Genomic DNA, 14,815 nt, shown 5'->3' with positions numbered 1-14,815 from the left:
CCTTTGTGATATTATTTTGCTGGCTTCTCTCTCTTTGGCCATAACTTTCTGAATCACAGTTATCTAGATTCTGTTCTGTGCATCCTTCACTCGTCAGAGTGACCTTTCTTGTCTACACTATTGCTGAAGACTTACCAAGTGTCTGTTTCTTTTCTAGAAAAAAGAGCTTTTGAACAGTGTCTCCAACAGCTTGTTGGACATCTTGAAAGCATATTAACAGCTACCCTCTGCTTTTATTAGTACACTGAATGGCAGTATATACTAGTTGCCTCAATCAGAAACCTAAGCATTAAAAAAATATATTCCTTTGTTCTTTCTCAGTATCATCAATACCGTACCTGTGTGCACACATACATACACAGTTAATTCATCATTTTGTGTTTTCTCCAGTTGAGCAGGAAAGTTAAACAGATAGTCTTGCCTTCAGTTTTACTGTCTTGATGTCAGTTTGCTTTCTGTACTTCAAAAATGAAACTCTTCGAAAGTAGAAAGCCAGATCATGCCACTCAGTCCTCCATGGAGATCTTTCAGAGGCTTTTCTGTTCAGAAGATCAAGTCCAGACTCTTTATCATGATCTAACTTGTGCTGAAGTTACTAGCCTTGTTTCTCATTTCACTTTCAGTACCATTTATCCCACCTCTTACCAAACTCACCCGAAGACAACAAAATGTTCCTTGTGCTGCCATTACCTGTGCCTTATCCTTCCTGAGAGCTCAATCTCCTTGATCTCCCTCTGGCCCACGCAACATTCCTTTTCTATGTAGGCTACTCTTCTTCAACCACCACCACCACCACTACCACCACCACCTCCTCATCCTCCTCCTCTTCTTCCTTCTCTTTGTCCTCGTCCTCGTCCTCTTCCTCCTCCATTTCCTCTTCCTCCTTCTTCTCCCTCCTTCTTCAACTAGGTTTCATTGTTTACCATCTCTGGCTGTATATATCACTATATATTGCCTCCTGAGCACTGTGATTACAGTTACAGACTTGAGAGCAATCATGCCTGACCCAAGTCCTCCACCTTTCTATTAGAGGTGGTTTAGGAACTGCAATGCAATAGCTTGCCACGAACAAGTACTTAGAGAAAGACAATGCTAAAGTAAAAAATGAAGTTTGCTTGAGTTACCAAATGAGATGGACAAATTGAAGGCTTGTGAAAAAGTCTCTCATTTTGTGTTCCCTTCCAGAAGTAAAGCTAGAACAATATGCACCAAAGTGTAGTGGAGCAAGGGTAGCCAAACAAGGGTCTACGTTTGCTAATTCTAGACTTAAACAAATTGTATTAAAAAAAATCTGGATTTAACAGAATAGTTGTCTGGCAAATGTGTCTTTGGTCTACTTGTAGGGTACTTGATTAGTGCCCACTGGCAGTGTTACCACATAAAATTCACATCTTAAACCCATGCAGACTAGTACATTTTCAATCGCTAGTGTTTTCTAGGAGCCATTTTAAGTTTTCAGTTCTTTTTGTATATACTGAAAATAAGTAAAAATAACATCAAAGAATTGTCAAAAAAAAAACCCCTCAGCAATCTCATTCAAACTTGACTGCTTTTGAGTTTTTACTTGGAATCTACACTTGCATGCATGCCTGCGTGCGTGTGCACATGCATGCTGTCCTGGGGCTTGAACTCAGGGCTTGGGTGCTGTTCTTGAGCTTGTTTTACTCAAGGCTAGGGCTTTATCATCTGAGTTATATCCTCACTTCTGAGTTTTTGTTTGTTTTGGTAGTTTATTGGAGATAGAGTCTCATGGACTTTCCTTCTTGGGCCTGCTTTGCATCTTGACCTTCAGATCTCAGCTATGATTACAGGTGTAAGCTACCAGTATCTAGCTCATCTATACATTTTTATAGTGGTATATGCGATACTTTGTATTATGCATTTGCCCAAGTTTCCCCCTATTGCTACTGTCTTTGGAAATCATAATTTTTACTTTTTTTTTTTTGCCAGTCCTGGGCTTGAGCTCAGGGCCTGAGCACTGTGCTTGGAGTTTTCTCAAGGCTAGAGCTCTATCACTTGAGCCTCAGCACCACTTCTGGCTTTTTCTAAGTATGTGGTACCGAGGAATCCAACCTGGGTCTTTGTACATGCTAGGCAAGCACTCTACCACTAGGCCAAACTCCCGGCCCCTAATTTTTACTTCTTTAAATCTTTTCCTTTAGGAGAGATTCTCAGAGAATGGGTTTATAGGATCAGAGAATATAAAAAATTATAAAATTTGCTTTGCATCTGTCTTGTTTTATAAATGGGTTACACTGAAAGGAGACAGGAATCTGAAAGCACAGGAGTTTTCAATACCTCAGAGTATTGGCAAGTGTAAGGAGAGGGAAGATTATATGTGTGAAAGTTAATTTTCAGGGCTGGGATGTAACTCAGTAGCAAATGCAAATGCAATGTCCTGGGTTCTTATCCCCAGTACCAAAAAAGAAAAGATAAAAAAAAACTACAATTAAAAAAAAAACTAAACAAAAAGTTAATTTTCAAGTATGGAGAAATAATTTGCATCAGATGATATATGTAAATACTTCCCTGTTGTTGTTGATGGTAGTGGTGGTGAATTATGGAGCTTGAACCCAAGGCACTGTCCCTGACTGAGCTCTTTTTCTTTTCTTTAGCACTTTGAGGCACATCACCATTTCTGGTTTTCTAATTGCTAATTGGAGATGAATCGCAAGCATTTATCTGCTCTAGCTGGCTTTACACACGTGATCCTCAGAACTAAGCTTCCCATGTAGCTTATAGGCATGAGCCATCAATGCCTAGCCACATGCAAATTTGAGGTTTTTTGTTTTTTTTTTTTTTTTTGCCTGTTCTGCATTGAACTCAGGGTCTGGGTACTGTCCTTGAGCTTTTTTTTTTTATTGTAATTAGTAAAAGGGTTACATGATATTTGCCAGATAGAAGGTGAATTAATTCACGTACATTGATACCCTTTCACATGTCTTGGTACCCATTCCCCCCCCCCCCCCCCGAGCTTTTTCAATGCTAGCAGTTTAGCCACAGAACCATTTCCAGCTTTTTCTGGGTATGTAGTACCAAGGAATTGAACCTAGGGTTTCACGCATACTAAGCAAGCACTTTACTACTAGGCCACACTCCTGGCCCCCAAACATTCGAGTGCTGCGCACATAAATTTAATTATTTTAATTATTTGTTTAATTATTTGATTGTTTTGATGCTGTGTTGCTGTTTCTTAGCCTGTGTTGAAAAATCTCTGTAGCTCTTGCTTTCTGTAGGATTGGAGAATGTGCCTCTACTGCATCAATAAAATAAGTACTTTATAAAGATCTTTGTGAAAAACTTACATGCTTTGGTGTCATAACCTGTTGTGCCTGTCCAGAGTATGTGATTTATATCTAATGAAAACTCTTGTCAGTAGTGTTTACAGGTCATGTTTCAGTGGCTCAGAGCCCAGATTGTCATCTTCTAGTCTTCCCTTTTAGAGATAGTTTGGACTCAGATTCTGTCAAATCTGCATTCTCTAAAGATAAAATACATTTAGACCTCCCCCAAAACATTCCAGTTTAAATATAATAATGATTGCTTTTATTCTACTTGAACTTTTCTTGTTGAGAATTTTGTTCCACTAAAATGCTAAGAAGTAGAGCACACTTTCCTTTAGATGGTTATGCAAGTTACTTAAAAGCAAACTAGAGTAGAATATTAAAGAAACATTACAGACTAAAATACAAGGTATTCGATTTACATAGCAGTATATTTAGATGGAGATATTAACCAAAATATTAAAATTTTTGTTTTCTAAATAGGAATATAGAGACTTTGAGTCCATACTTTTAAAAAATGTGCTATGATGTTTAATATATACTATGGATATGTATTCTTTTAAGACCAATACATATTTCTTTTTTTTTTTTTTTTGTGGTCATGGGGCTTGAACTCGGCCTGAGCACTGTCTCTGAGCTCTTCAGCTCAAGGCTACCACCCTTCCTTTGGGCCTGGGTGCTGTCCCTGAGCTCTTTAGCTCAAGGCTACCACCCTACCCTTGAGCCAAGCCCCACTTCCCACATTCTAGAGGTTAACTGGAGATAAGAGTCTCAGGTCCTTTTGTGCCAGGATGGCTTTGAACCTTGATCCTCACATCTCAGCCTCCTGAATAGCTAGAATTATAGGCGTGAGCCACTGCGCCAGGCCAAGACCAATATATTTCAGTAGCAGAATATGCTCCAGCAACAGTTTTGCTGTGGCAAGCTCTTACTTATACAGTTGTTCTGTTTTCTGTGATTGAATCTTGATAAGAAATCTGCAAGTTGTTTCTACTGTTTTTAAAAAATTAAACTATTACTCCCTCCTCCCCTCTTTTTCAGGTCATTTGGATCCAGGATTCCTAATAAGTGACAAGACATCTGGCAATGCACCACTTAATGAAGAAATTCATATTGCCTCTTCAGATAGTGAAGTAGAGATTGTGGGTGTTCAGGAACATGCAAGGTAAGCTATTAATTGCATTTTAAGTTGTGGATTTTACTTTAATTAGAAAATGTATGACTTGGAAACAGTGGACTCCAATGGTATGTATGACTAGCATTGAAAGGTTGGATTCTGTCTTTTTTTTTTTTTTTTTGACAGTCCTGGGGCTTGAACTCTGGGCCTGGACAGTATCTCTGAGTTCATCAGCTCAAGGCTACCACTCTGTCCCTTGAGCCAAAGTGCCATTTCCAGTTTTCTAGTGGTTAATTGGAGAAAAGAGTCTCACGGACGTTAGTGCCCAGGCTGATTTTTGAACCACGCTCCTCAGATCTCAGCCTTCTGAGTAACTAGGATTATAGGTGTGAGCCACTGCATCCAACTTCAGTTTTCTTTTTATCTTAAGCACTTCATTGAGATAGGGTATGAACTTCAGAATATGTTGCATATTGTCTCATATCAAGAACATCCCAAGTTGGGTGCTTGTGGCTCATGCCTGAAATCCTACCATCTCAGGAGGCAGAGATCTGAAGATCATGGTTCAAAGCCACCCTGAGCAAGAAAGTCCATGAGACTTTTATTTGGGTGGGGGGGGCAGCTGAGGGGGTTTAGTTCTGGGGCTTGAACACAATGCCTGAGAACTGTCTTTGGGCCTTCTCAAGGCTAACACTCTATCACTTGAGCCACAACACCACTTCTGGCTTTTTTTATATGTATGTGGTACCGGGGAATCGAACCTGGGTCTTCGTGCATGCTAGGCAAGCACTCTACCACTAGACTAAACGCTCAGCCCCAAGTCTATGAGACTCTTTTTTTCTTTTCTTTTCTTTTTTTTTTGCCAGTCCTGGGCTTGAGCTCAGGGCCTGAGCACCGTCCTTGGACTTTCTCAAGGCTAGAACTCTACCACTTGAGCCTCAGCACCACTTCCGGCTTTTTTCTATATATGTGGTACCAAGGAATCAAACCCGGGTCTTCATGCATGCTAGGCAAGCACTTTAACCACTAGGCCAAACTCCCAGCCTGACACTCTTATTTTCAATTAGCTACTAAAAGGATCAAAAGTGGAGCTGTGTCTCAAGGGGTAGAACACTAGCTTTAAGCAAAAAAGCTGATGGACAGCATCTAGGACTTGAGTCTGGTACTCAGAACAAACCAACAAAAAATACCTGTCATATATGTATATGAACAAGAGCTGAGTTTTTAAAACTCTGTTAGTTTAAGCTGATGTATTAAAGTGGATGAGAATGTGGCTTAATGGTAGGGTGCTTGCCTAGCATGCATGAAGTCCTGGGTTCTATTCCTCAGTACCATAGAAGCAGAAAAAGCTCAGTGGCACTATAGTTCAAGTTTAGAGTGCTAGCCTTGAGCAAAAGAAGGGACAGTGCCCAGGCCTGGAGTTCAAGCCCCAGGACTGGCCAAAAAAATATTAATAATAATAATATTAAAGTATTAAAAGGTTCTGGTACTATTCTTATACCTACTACCTGTTATTTTATTCAGAATGATTGTGGTACTTAAACCATTAAAAATTCAGTGTGCCATTGGCTTATAACACTTGATAGTACACTTTTAAGTCTTGCATACTGCAAGACTGCAGAACAAGAAGCCGAAAGTTTTCTTGTGCTACCTTCTTCTCACTGATTTCTCTTGCTGTTCCCCCTGTAAGTACTGTCCTGACTTCCAACAGGATAGTTCCGCATGTTTTGTTCACAAGTCTTAAGTCACTGATGAATGTGGAGGTCATTTGTTCTATCATTTCTTTAATCCTGACAAGTGCTCTAGCAGTTGTTTGGATGGTTAGAAGGCAAGTGTGGTTGCCTAAACAGAATGCTTGTTCTGTTGAGTAGTGACAGATTGCTGTGGAGAAGTAATCATCCAAAACTTGCCTTTTAGGAACTGATTGGTGGTACTTCTGTCTTTGTGATCTCTGGACATGGATTAGTACCTTTCAGGGGGCTCCCCAATTCTTGCTGATTTTCTTTTGGGCACTGTCCTTCTGGTTAAAGCTAAGTAGCACCAGCACAACTTTGGATGAGAGAGGATCATCATGAAAGAGAGAGAGCCTGAGAAGGTTGGGACTTGTGTCATCATCCTTAAGGTTCCTCCCTCCCCCCAAGATATTATAGTGTCTTTCTAATAATTTCTTTTCCTTTTCCTTTTTCTTTCTTTTATGGGTCATGGGGCTTGAACTCTGGGCCTGGGCACTGTGTCTGGTTCTTCAGCTCAAGCTACTACCACTTGAGCCACAGCTCCACTTCCAGTTTTCTAGTGGTTAATTGGAGATAAGTCTCATGATCGTTAGTGCCTGGGCTGGCTTTGAACCCAGATCCTCATATCTCAGTCTCCTGAGTAGATAGGATTATAGGCATGAGCCACCTCACCCAACTATAATTTCCTGTTTTTGTTTAATGTAGCCTAACATGGTTTCTGATAACTGGATCTACTTGTAACTACAGAAGCAATCTATTTAGATAGTTGACAAAGTGCCTCATCTCTTCATTCTTCTCTCTTAGCCCTTTCTCAGTAGTAATCCTGACCTTTAAACCTTTCACCCTTAGTCTTCTTCCTATACTAGATATTATGGGATTTGCTTTCCTTTTATAAAATGCCTTTAGGGACCAGGCAGTTCTCTCAGCCAAGCATAGTTTAGTACTTTAAATATATTATAGTCTGAAGAAGGCATAGCTATATACTGGAAAATAAACCCTTTAATGGAGATAGGATGAGATCCCTTTTAAAAGCACTTTCAGATATTATAATGTTATTACTTAGGGAGCAATATAGATTAACAATTGGGAATGTATCCCTTTTTTACCATGGATATATTTCTAGAAAGTCTGCGAAAGATTACTTTAACTTTCTTGGCAACCACATAGTCCCCAAATTTTTAATACAGTCCTAGCCAGCTTTATTTTTATTTTAGTTAGTGTGTATATAGATGAGCTGTTGAACTGTGGGAAAACCTTACTTGGTTAATCTGGATCTGCTTTTGTATTTTGTTGGTTCTTTGCTATATTCTATTTCACCAAGTAAATACTTCACACACTTGTAAGGTGGTGACATAATATAGAAAGTATTGAAGCTGAAACAGACCTACCTTGAAGTTCCTTGGTCTACTACAAGCAGTATGACCTGACCTGAGCAAATCACCTGCTTGTTTAAGCCTCAGCTTTCTTTTCTGTAGTGTGTGGATAGTAGACTCTATTCTGCCTCATAGGTCTGTTGGAACTGTCAAAAGAAGTGGAGCTACAATAAACTTAGTATTCTGTTGTTAGTCATCAAATTGATCTCTTCATATAGGAATCAGATAGATTTCTTTGTCTGGCATTTTCTCACTACATGGTCACTTAATGTGATCTCAGTGGGCTGGATGGTTTTGGATTTATTATTGTACTTTATGTCCCTTATTTTAATGCTTTTTACCAGCAAATCTTTGACAATATCGTAGGTTCTGGGTTAGAAGCTGTTTTTCCTATTAAAACAAATCTCCATTCAGAACAAATCTATGTTCTTCAGCCTCTCTTAGTTTTCAGGTTAGCCTTTGAAGGAGCAGAGCACTTTCCCAGGAGCTTCAGCATCAGTTTTGCAACTGAATTTTATTAATTGTCACCCTTTGGTTTTTTTTTTTTTTTTGCCAGTCCTAGGCCTTGAGCTCAGGCCCCAAGCACTGTCCTTGGGCTTTCTCAAGGCTAGACCTCTACCACTTGTGCTACAGCACAACTTCTAGCTATTTTCTATCTGTGGTACTAAGGAATCGAACCTGGGCCTTTGTGCATGCTAGGCAAGCATTCTACCACTAGGCCAAACTCCCTCCCCCCCCCCTTTTTTTTTTAAATTTGAACCTGATAATGCTAGTAGGGTTTTTTTTGTTTTTTTTTTTTTTTTTGCCAGTCCTGGGCTTGAGCTCAGGCCCTAAGCACTGTCCTTGGACTTTCTCAAGGCTAGAACTCTACCACTTGAGCCCCAGCACCACTTCCGGCTTTTTTCTATATATGTGGTACCAGGGAATTGAACCCGGGTCTTCATGCATGCTAGGCAAGCACTTTAACCACTAGGCCAAACTCCCGGCCCAATGCTAGTAGTTTCAAATCAAACTTCAAAATTCCCAGAGAGCAGTGGGTGAGGTGGGTCACGCCTGTAATCCTAGTTACTCAGGAGGCTGAGATATGGGGATCGCAGTTCAAAGCCAGCCTGGGCACTAAAGACAGAGAGACTCTTATCTCTGAGTGCTCAGGGACAGTGCTCAGGCCCAGAGTTCAAGCCCCATGACCTACCCATCCCCCCCCAAAATCCTCAGAGATCCTATCATTCATTTTATAACATGCTCAGGAACCACTATCATAGTTTATGGCCACAAGTTTGTGCCACTTGTTACTTCTTTTTTTTTTTGTGTGTGCCAGTCCTGGGTCTAGAACTCAGGGCCTGAGCACTGTCCTTGGGCTTTCTCAGGGCTAGTGCTCTACCACTTGAACCACAGCACCACTTCTGGATTTTTCTTTTTCTTTTTTTTTCGTGGGCTTGAACTCAGGGTCTGAGCACTGTCCTTGGACTTTCTCAAGGTTAGAGCTCTACCACTTAAGCCTCAGCACCACTTCCGGCTTTTTTCCATGTACGTGGTACCGAGGAATCCAACCGCGGTACCGAGGAATCCAACCCCGGTCTTTGTGCATGCGTAGGCAAGCACTCTACCACTAGACTAAACTCCCAGCCCCACTTCGGGATTTTTCTAAGTATTTGATACCAAGGAATCAAACCCAGCTCTTTGTGTATGCTAGGCAAACACTTTACTACTAGGCCAAACCTCTGGCCCACCACTTATTACTTTTTCCATATGCTAAGAGAGAACATTTGATGTGAGCTGTAAGTAGCTTGAGTGTCCAGCCTTCCTCTCATGAGTCAAAACTCTGTACTTCCAGAGGCTCATACTTCTATCATTTGACTGCAGCATTGAATTTAAGCTATCTGCATTTCTTAATTGTATTTTATTATTGGGGTAAATATAGAGGGGTTACAGTTACACTTGTCAGGTAGTGGGTACATTACTTCTTGAACATTAATACCCCTTCTCATGTTTTTCTCCCACTTTTCCTCCCCCACCCCCAGCTGTCAGTATTTCTAAAACAATTTTCTTCTAGTGAACTCGTGGTGTGGTCTGTCAGCAGACAAATCTTTTCCTTTTAGGGACTGGTCAGAGTGCCTGCCTTGTTACTTTCACTGAAACAAACATAAACAGTTCTGATAAATGAGCCTATAGTATTTCTATTGTGATACTTTGAGGAGAAAGGAATTGATTCTTTATGCAGGACCAAATACTTAACAGACTTTTTAGAAGTCTGACTCTGTAAAATGATTTTACTGTCATCTTTTAGAGGTATTATTTACCCAAATATGTTATAAAACAGATTTTACTTGTTTTCAGTGTCATTTGTTTCAAATTAAGATGGAGTAAATATTTCCCTGTTAAAGATTCTAGAGATATAAATGTGTCTAGAGAAATACCACCTAACCCATTGTTAGTGACTGATTTTGCCATAACACAGCCTTAACTCTTAATGAGGCCAAAGTGAGAGAGAAATGGAAGGATAATGGTAGTACCTGGCAAAGAGGCAGACATGAATGAGGAAGAGGAGAAGAATTTCATTAAATTGCATAGTTAGGCCTAGAAAAGTATTTTTCAGTACAAGTATGGTCATATTTTTTCCTGTAATAGTTTAACAGTACTTTTCCCTTCACTCAATTGCAGGTGTGTTCATCCTCGAGGGGGTGTGATCCAGAGTGTTTCTTCATGGAAGCATGGCTCTGGCACACAGTACAGCAACACCCGGCAGACCCAGTCATGGACTGCTGTGGCTCCTCAGCAGACTTGGGCTTCTCCAGCAGAAGTTGTTGACCTTACCTTGGATGAGGATAGTAGACGTAAATACCTACTGTAATACAATGTCACTGTGTCTCCTCTGCACTGTTCCCTTTCACTTCCTCCTTCTCTTTGTGACATGGAAGTTCATTGTCATAGCTTCAGGTTCAGAAGCTGTTTGTGGCATTTGTAGAATTGAAACTCATGGAACCCCTGTTTTCCTCCCCCCCTCTTTTTTTTTTTCTTTAAGGTAAAAGAAGTCATTTAGGGAAACAACTTACCACAAAAATAATTTTTTCACTCATTAAGAATATAATAATGATTAATTTTTATTAAGCATCTTCATTTTGTTTGGTGCCTTTGAAATGGTAGAAAGGTCGCCTTCCTCTTAGAATAGTACTTTAATTGCCAGATAAAGTATATTTCAGTTTTTTAATCTTGTATTTATTTTTTCTGTATTGACATTAATATCCAGACTTGACCACTCTCTGCCCACTTCACAGTCACTTACCTTTGGGCATTTGCACATGTCAGTCAGGTCCATAGGGGTACCTGTGAGGCATGTACACTCAAAAATAGAACACGGAAGTGTTACAAATACTTTTTTCTTTTAGCTTCAGTATTCTGACTTCTTTCCTGACTGTACCTGGTTGACTTCCCACAACACAAATAATTGGCATGCCTCTTTTGATTTCTAAATACTACTAAGGTGTTTTAGTTGGTCTCCTTGTTGCAATAATTCATAATAACTCTTTGGAAAATGTCTCATTTGGAGCATTTGGAAAACCTACCATGAGGTTTCCTGAACATCTGAAGAGAGAATAATGAGAAATGAGTGGGAAAATTTTTTTCCCTCAGCTTTTCTCCCTGGTTTATCCAGATAACTGGAGAACATAGAAAGCTATTACTTAGGAAAAGTATGAAAAGTAGTGTGACTTATGAAGCTTTAGGCCCTTGCGAATCTGAGAGGAAAGTGCCTTGCTTCATAACTTGTGTTTCCATAAAGGGTGTTTAAGGTTGAACTGGACCTGATGCTGTATTTGGACATTTTTCTCCTCTATCTTGTAAAAGTATATATACTATAAGAGAAATCACAATATACCATAAAAAGTCAGATGCAAAGCACATAAATGGAACTGTAAGTCTTATAGATCTAAAAGGAATAGCAAAAGGTAGTAGAAACTTCAGGGAATTAAAGAAATGCCAGCATAGGAGTTTTGTGGCATTAGTTGCTACCTTTTTTCCTGTGACATGTTGTAGTTACTAGTGAATTATTTTAAAAGCAATACCTAGAATTAGACACTATGTATTCTGCACAGGGAGGAGTGAAGTATTTATTGGCTCAGAAGACTTCATTTTTTTTTTTTTTAATGTTTGGGTTTGCTTTTTTTTGTTCTTTATTTCTGTTGTTACCATAGGGCATTGCTCTGGCCTTTTGCCTCTCTTCCCAAATGCCTTGGTGGCTCTTCCTGATCATAAGAGTATGAGAACCATTTTCTGTTTCTATTCAGTGAACACATAGTAACCAGGTGCCTGCTCTGCATAAAGTACTGTGCAGGGTGGGCACTATGGAGGCCGCTGAGATGAATGAGACACAGCCTGCATGCGCATGCATGAGACTGCCTGGCTCTGCTCGCCTGGCCTTTTCTTTTTATAAACAAGTTTATTCCTTTACCATTTCGTTTCTATATGTTGCTTCTTCCACAGGGATGTATTTGAGCATGTGTTCCTTAATCTTCTCTGACAGTATCCCACTTGATCTGGCCTCTGTTCTTCACTTGTGCTTCATTTTTTCCCTCTGTCTACTTCTAATGAATCAGGCATAGAAGGTCATGTATTAGCACACCATATATTATTCTCTCACAAGGCCACAATCCTAGATAGAAACCAAAGACCCAGAGGCCAGAGCAAAACAGGACCTTCTTAAGATTCATTATTGGTATATTCTTGGGCCTTCACAACTTGATTTAGGATTAATTTATTGAGTTTTACTGTTACACATACATTGTTTTTTACTTGAATTAAAATACTCAACAAAGCAGAAATGTTCAATTTCCTGTCTGTGTTTTCCAGGAAAATCATTGGTAAGAAAGTAGAGTGGAGTAAATGACTTGAAGTTTTTGTAGTTTATTCCCAATACCCCCACCCCTCACCCACCAGTATCAGGGCATAGCTCCATTTTAAAGAATGTGTTTGTATTACCGATTTTCATGTTAATCGTGTATTTTGTCCAATCCTATGCAGTAGATGATTGCTCATGACATATTTTCTTTAGTCTTTAATAGTCACCCTCTGAAGACAAAACTTTTTCAGATGTGTTTTGTGCACTGTGGATTGGGGACAGAGTGGAGTTGCAGCCAAGCTCTTTTCTGGCCTTTTAAGCTTTCATATAAGGCACTTGCTCCCTGACTACGTGGCTTGATGCACAACAGAGATTTAAGCATTAAGATATGAAAAGAGATGTTAGAGACATCTCTCTCCCATACTAGATTGGGACTTGTTCACCTAATAACTAAATGAGAGTATGTTCCAACTCTTCTTTCATTATTTCATCCACAAGAGTGCAAGTGTGGTTTCAGGCAAGGTGTTAATGATTGTGATGCACAACTCCCATGATATCTGAAATTTCTTTTAAAGAGATTGCTTTCTTAGCCAGAGTTTCACATTTGGTAGCATAAAGAACTATTTATGCTACCAAAGGACATTATTCAAGGTAATATTTCTGTGGTGCATCTGGATCACAAATTGGTTTATGTCACTAACTTGGTTAATTTTTCTCCTCCTCTGGTTTGACAAAAAAATCATCATTATAACTGCTCTATAACTTATGATTGCCACTCTTTAGTAATTTGTCTTTTTATTTTGGTCATAGGGGTCACATTAAATGGACTCCATTACATATAATTGAGCATCTCATAAACTGCTTTGTCATCAGTTGTGAACATCAACCACCTGACTTGTTAGTTATTTGTTCTTCTTTTAATAGATTAGCATCAAGGGTAACTTAAAATACATTTGTTGCCTGCTTTTTGTACTGTGTCACCAGGGTTATGTAAAAGCCTGGGGCACAATTTTTTTTTTGTCTTTTAGTTTTAACCTTTTCTTTTTGAAGGCAGAGTTGAGCTCTCATCCCTGTCCCCAATATGTGTATGATGTGACTTCCATGTATATAAAATGATTGCATCCTAACCAAACTTCCTCCAATTGTGCACTGTTTGTTTAAAATAATCACATATTTTAGTCCAGTACTGTTGTATTTTTTTCCATTTTATTTAAAACACTACTTACTCTTTTAGCAAGTTTTAAAGGGTAGTGATCTTTAAAAAATCACTGGATAACTAGGAAATATATATATTTTTTAAAGAGCACAAAGGTTGTTGGACCTTTTGCTCCACTTACCATGAACATAAAATGTCAGCCATTGTATGGCTAGGAACCAATGCACTTGGTGGCCAACAGATCTGCTGTTGCTGGGGTTTGAGTGTGAACTTGATGCAGTGATGACAAATCATTGCGTAGAAGTAATGTTTTCAAAATGTGCAACTCTAGTTTTTAAAATGAAATTTGGTTCTTTACATTCATTGTTTAGTTTTTGTTTCCATTTAGTATTTAATGGTCTTTGGAGAAAAAAATAATAAAACAGAGTGTTATATATATTTTTTGGTGCAAGATAAGATTTTCTGTTTTTTGAAATAAGTCTGTTAGCATAAAGGTTAAACTATTTTAAAACAAAATAAAAATAGAGTATTTAAACAATGATATTTTGTGAGGATTATTTTTGTTTCCTGCTGCAGTTATTAAATGGTGCCTGGAGATGTTCCCAAGTCACCTTCTGGATGTGAAAATGGGCTTATTTTGTAAATATAACAAAAATGTAACAAGATGCAGTGGCTATACCCTACTCCCCAGATGTTTGGTCAGCTAGTGTGTGGTGTGTTGGAACTAGGCACTAGGTGAAAATGGCTTTGTATTAGTTCCTACCCCCACTCCAGCTTGGACCAGTAAAGTTTCAGTGGAAACAGGCTTTCTATTACTTGATACCTTAAACTCCTCTGCAGGTTACTTCCCAGAAACTAGTGTGCCAGGACAAAATGCCACAGGTGTGTGAATTCTGCACATGATTGAACACTGATGCAAGTATAAGGTGTTTTAAAAATAACCAATGAGGGCCGGGAGTTTGGCCTAGTGGTTTAAGTGCTTGCCTAGCATGCGGGAAGACCCGGGTTCGATTCCTTGGTACCACACACATACAAAAACTTCTGGAAGTGGTGCTGAGGCTCAAGTGGTAGACCTCTAGCCTTGAGAAAGTCCAAGGACAGTGCTCAGGCCTTGAGCTCAAGCCCAGGACTGGCAAAAAAAAAAAAAAAAAAATAACCAATGATATTCCTCCTAGTTTCATTCTGTTTTTGGACTGTTTATATTTGATTATCAAGGTGATATCAACTTTTTTCTTTTTTGGTAGGTCATGGGGCTTGGACTCTGGGCCCGGGTGCTGTCCCTGAGCTCTTCAGCTCAAGGCTACCACCCTGTTCTGGG

The 14,815-nt window shown here is 39.3% G+C and overlaps 1 protein-coding gene across 3 annotated transcripts in view; it reads left to right on the top strand.

Moving 5' to 3' along the window:
* The window catches only part of Ark2n (arkadia (RNF111) N-terminal like PKA signaling regulator 2N), a 64,394-nt gene extending 51,936 nt beyond the window's left edge, over nucleotides 1-12,458 (top strand). For all 3 annotated transcript variants that reach the window (XM_090353164.1, XM_090353166.1, XM_090353163.1), the window contains 2 exons: nucleotides 4,326-4,449; nucleotides 10,169-12,458. In XM_090353164.1, the coding sequence (XP_090209290.1) occupies nucleotides 4,326-4,449; nucleotides 10,169-10,358 (314 nt within the window). In that variant the 3' untranslated portion in view covers nucleotides 10,359-12,458. The remainder of the gene's footprint in view (nucleotides 1-4,325; nucleotides 4,450-10,168) is intronic.
* The last annotated feature ends 2,357 nt before the right edge of the window (nucleotides 12,459-14,815 follow it).

Source organism: Megascapheus bottae, chromosome 19, assembly GCF_031878675.1.
Source record: "Megascapheus bottae isolate mThoBot1 chromosome 19, mThoBot2.hap1, whole genome shotgun sequence".
NCBI classification, from domain to species: Eukaryota; Metazoa; Chordata; class Mammalia; order Rodentia; family Geomyidae; genus Megascapheus; species Megascapheus bottae.
This window is presented reverse-complemented; position numbering and strand designations above follow the sequence as displayed.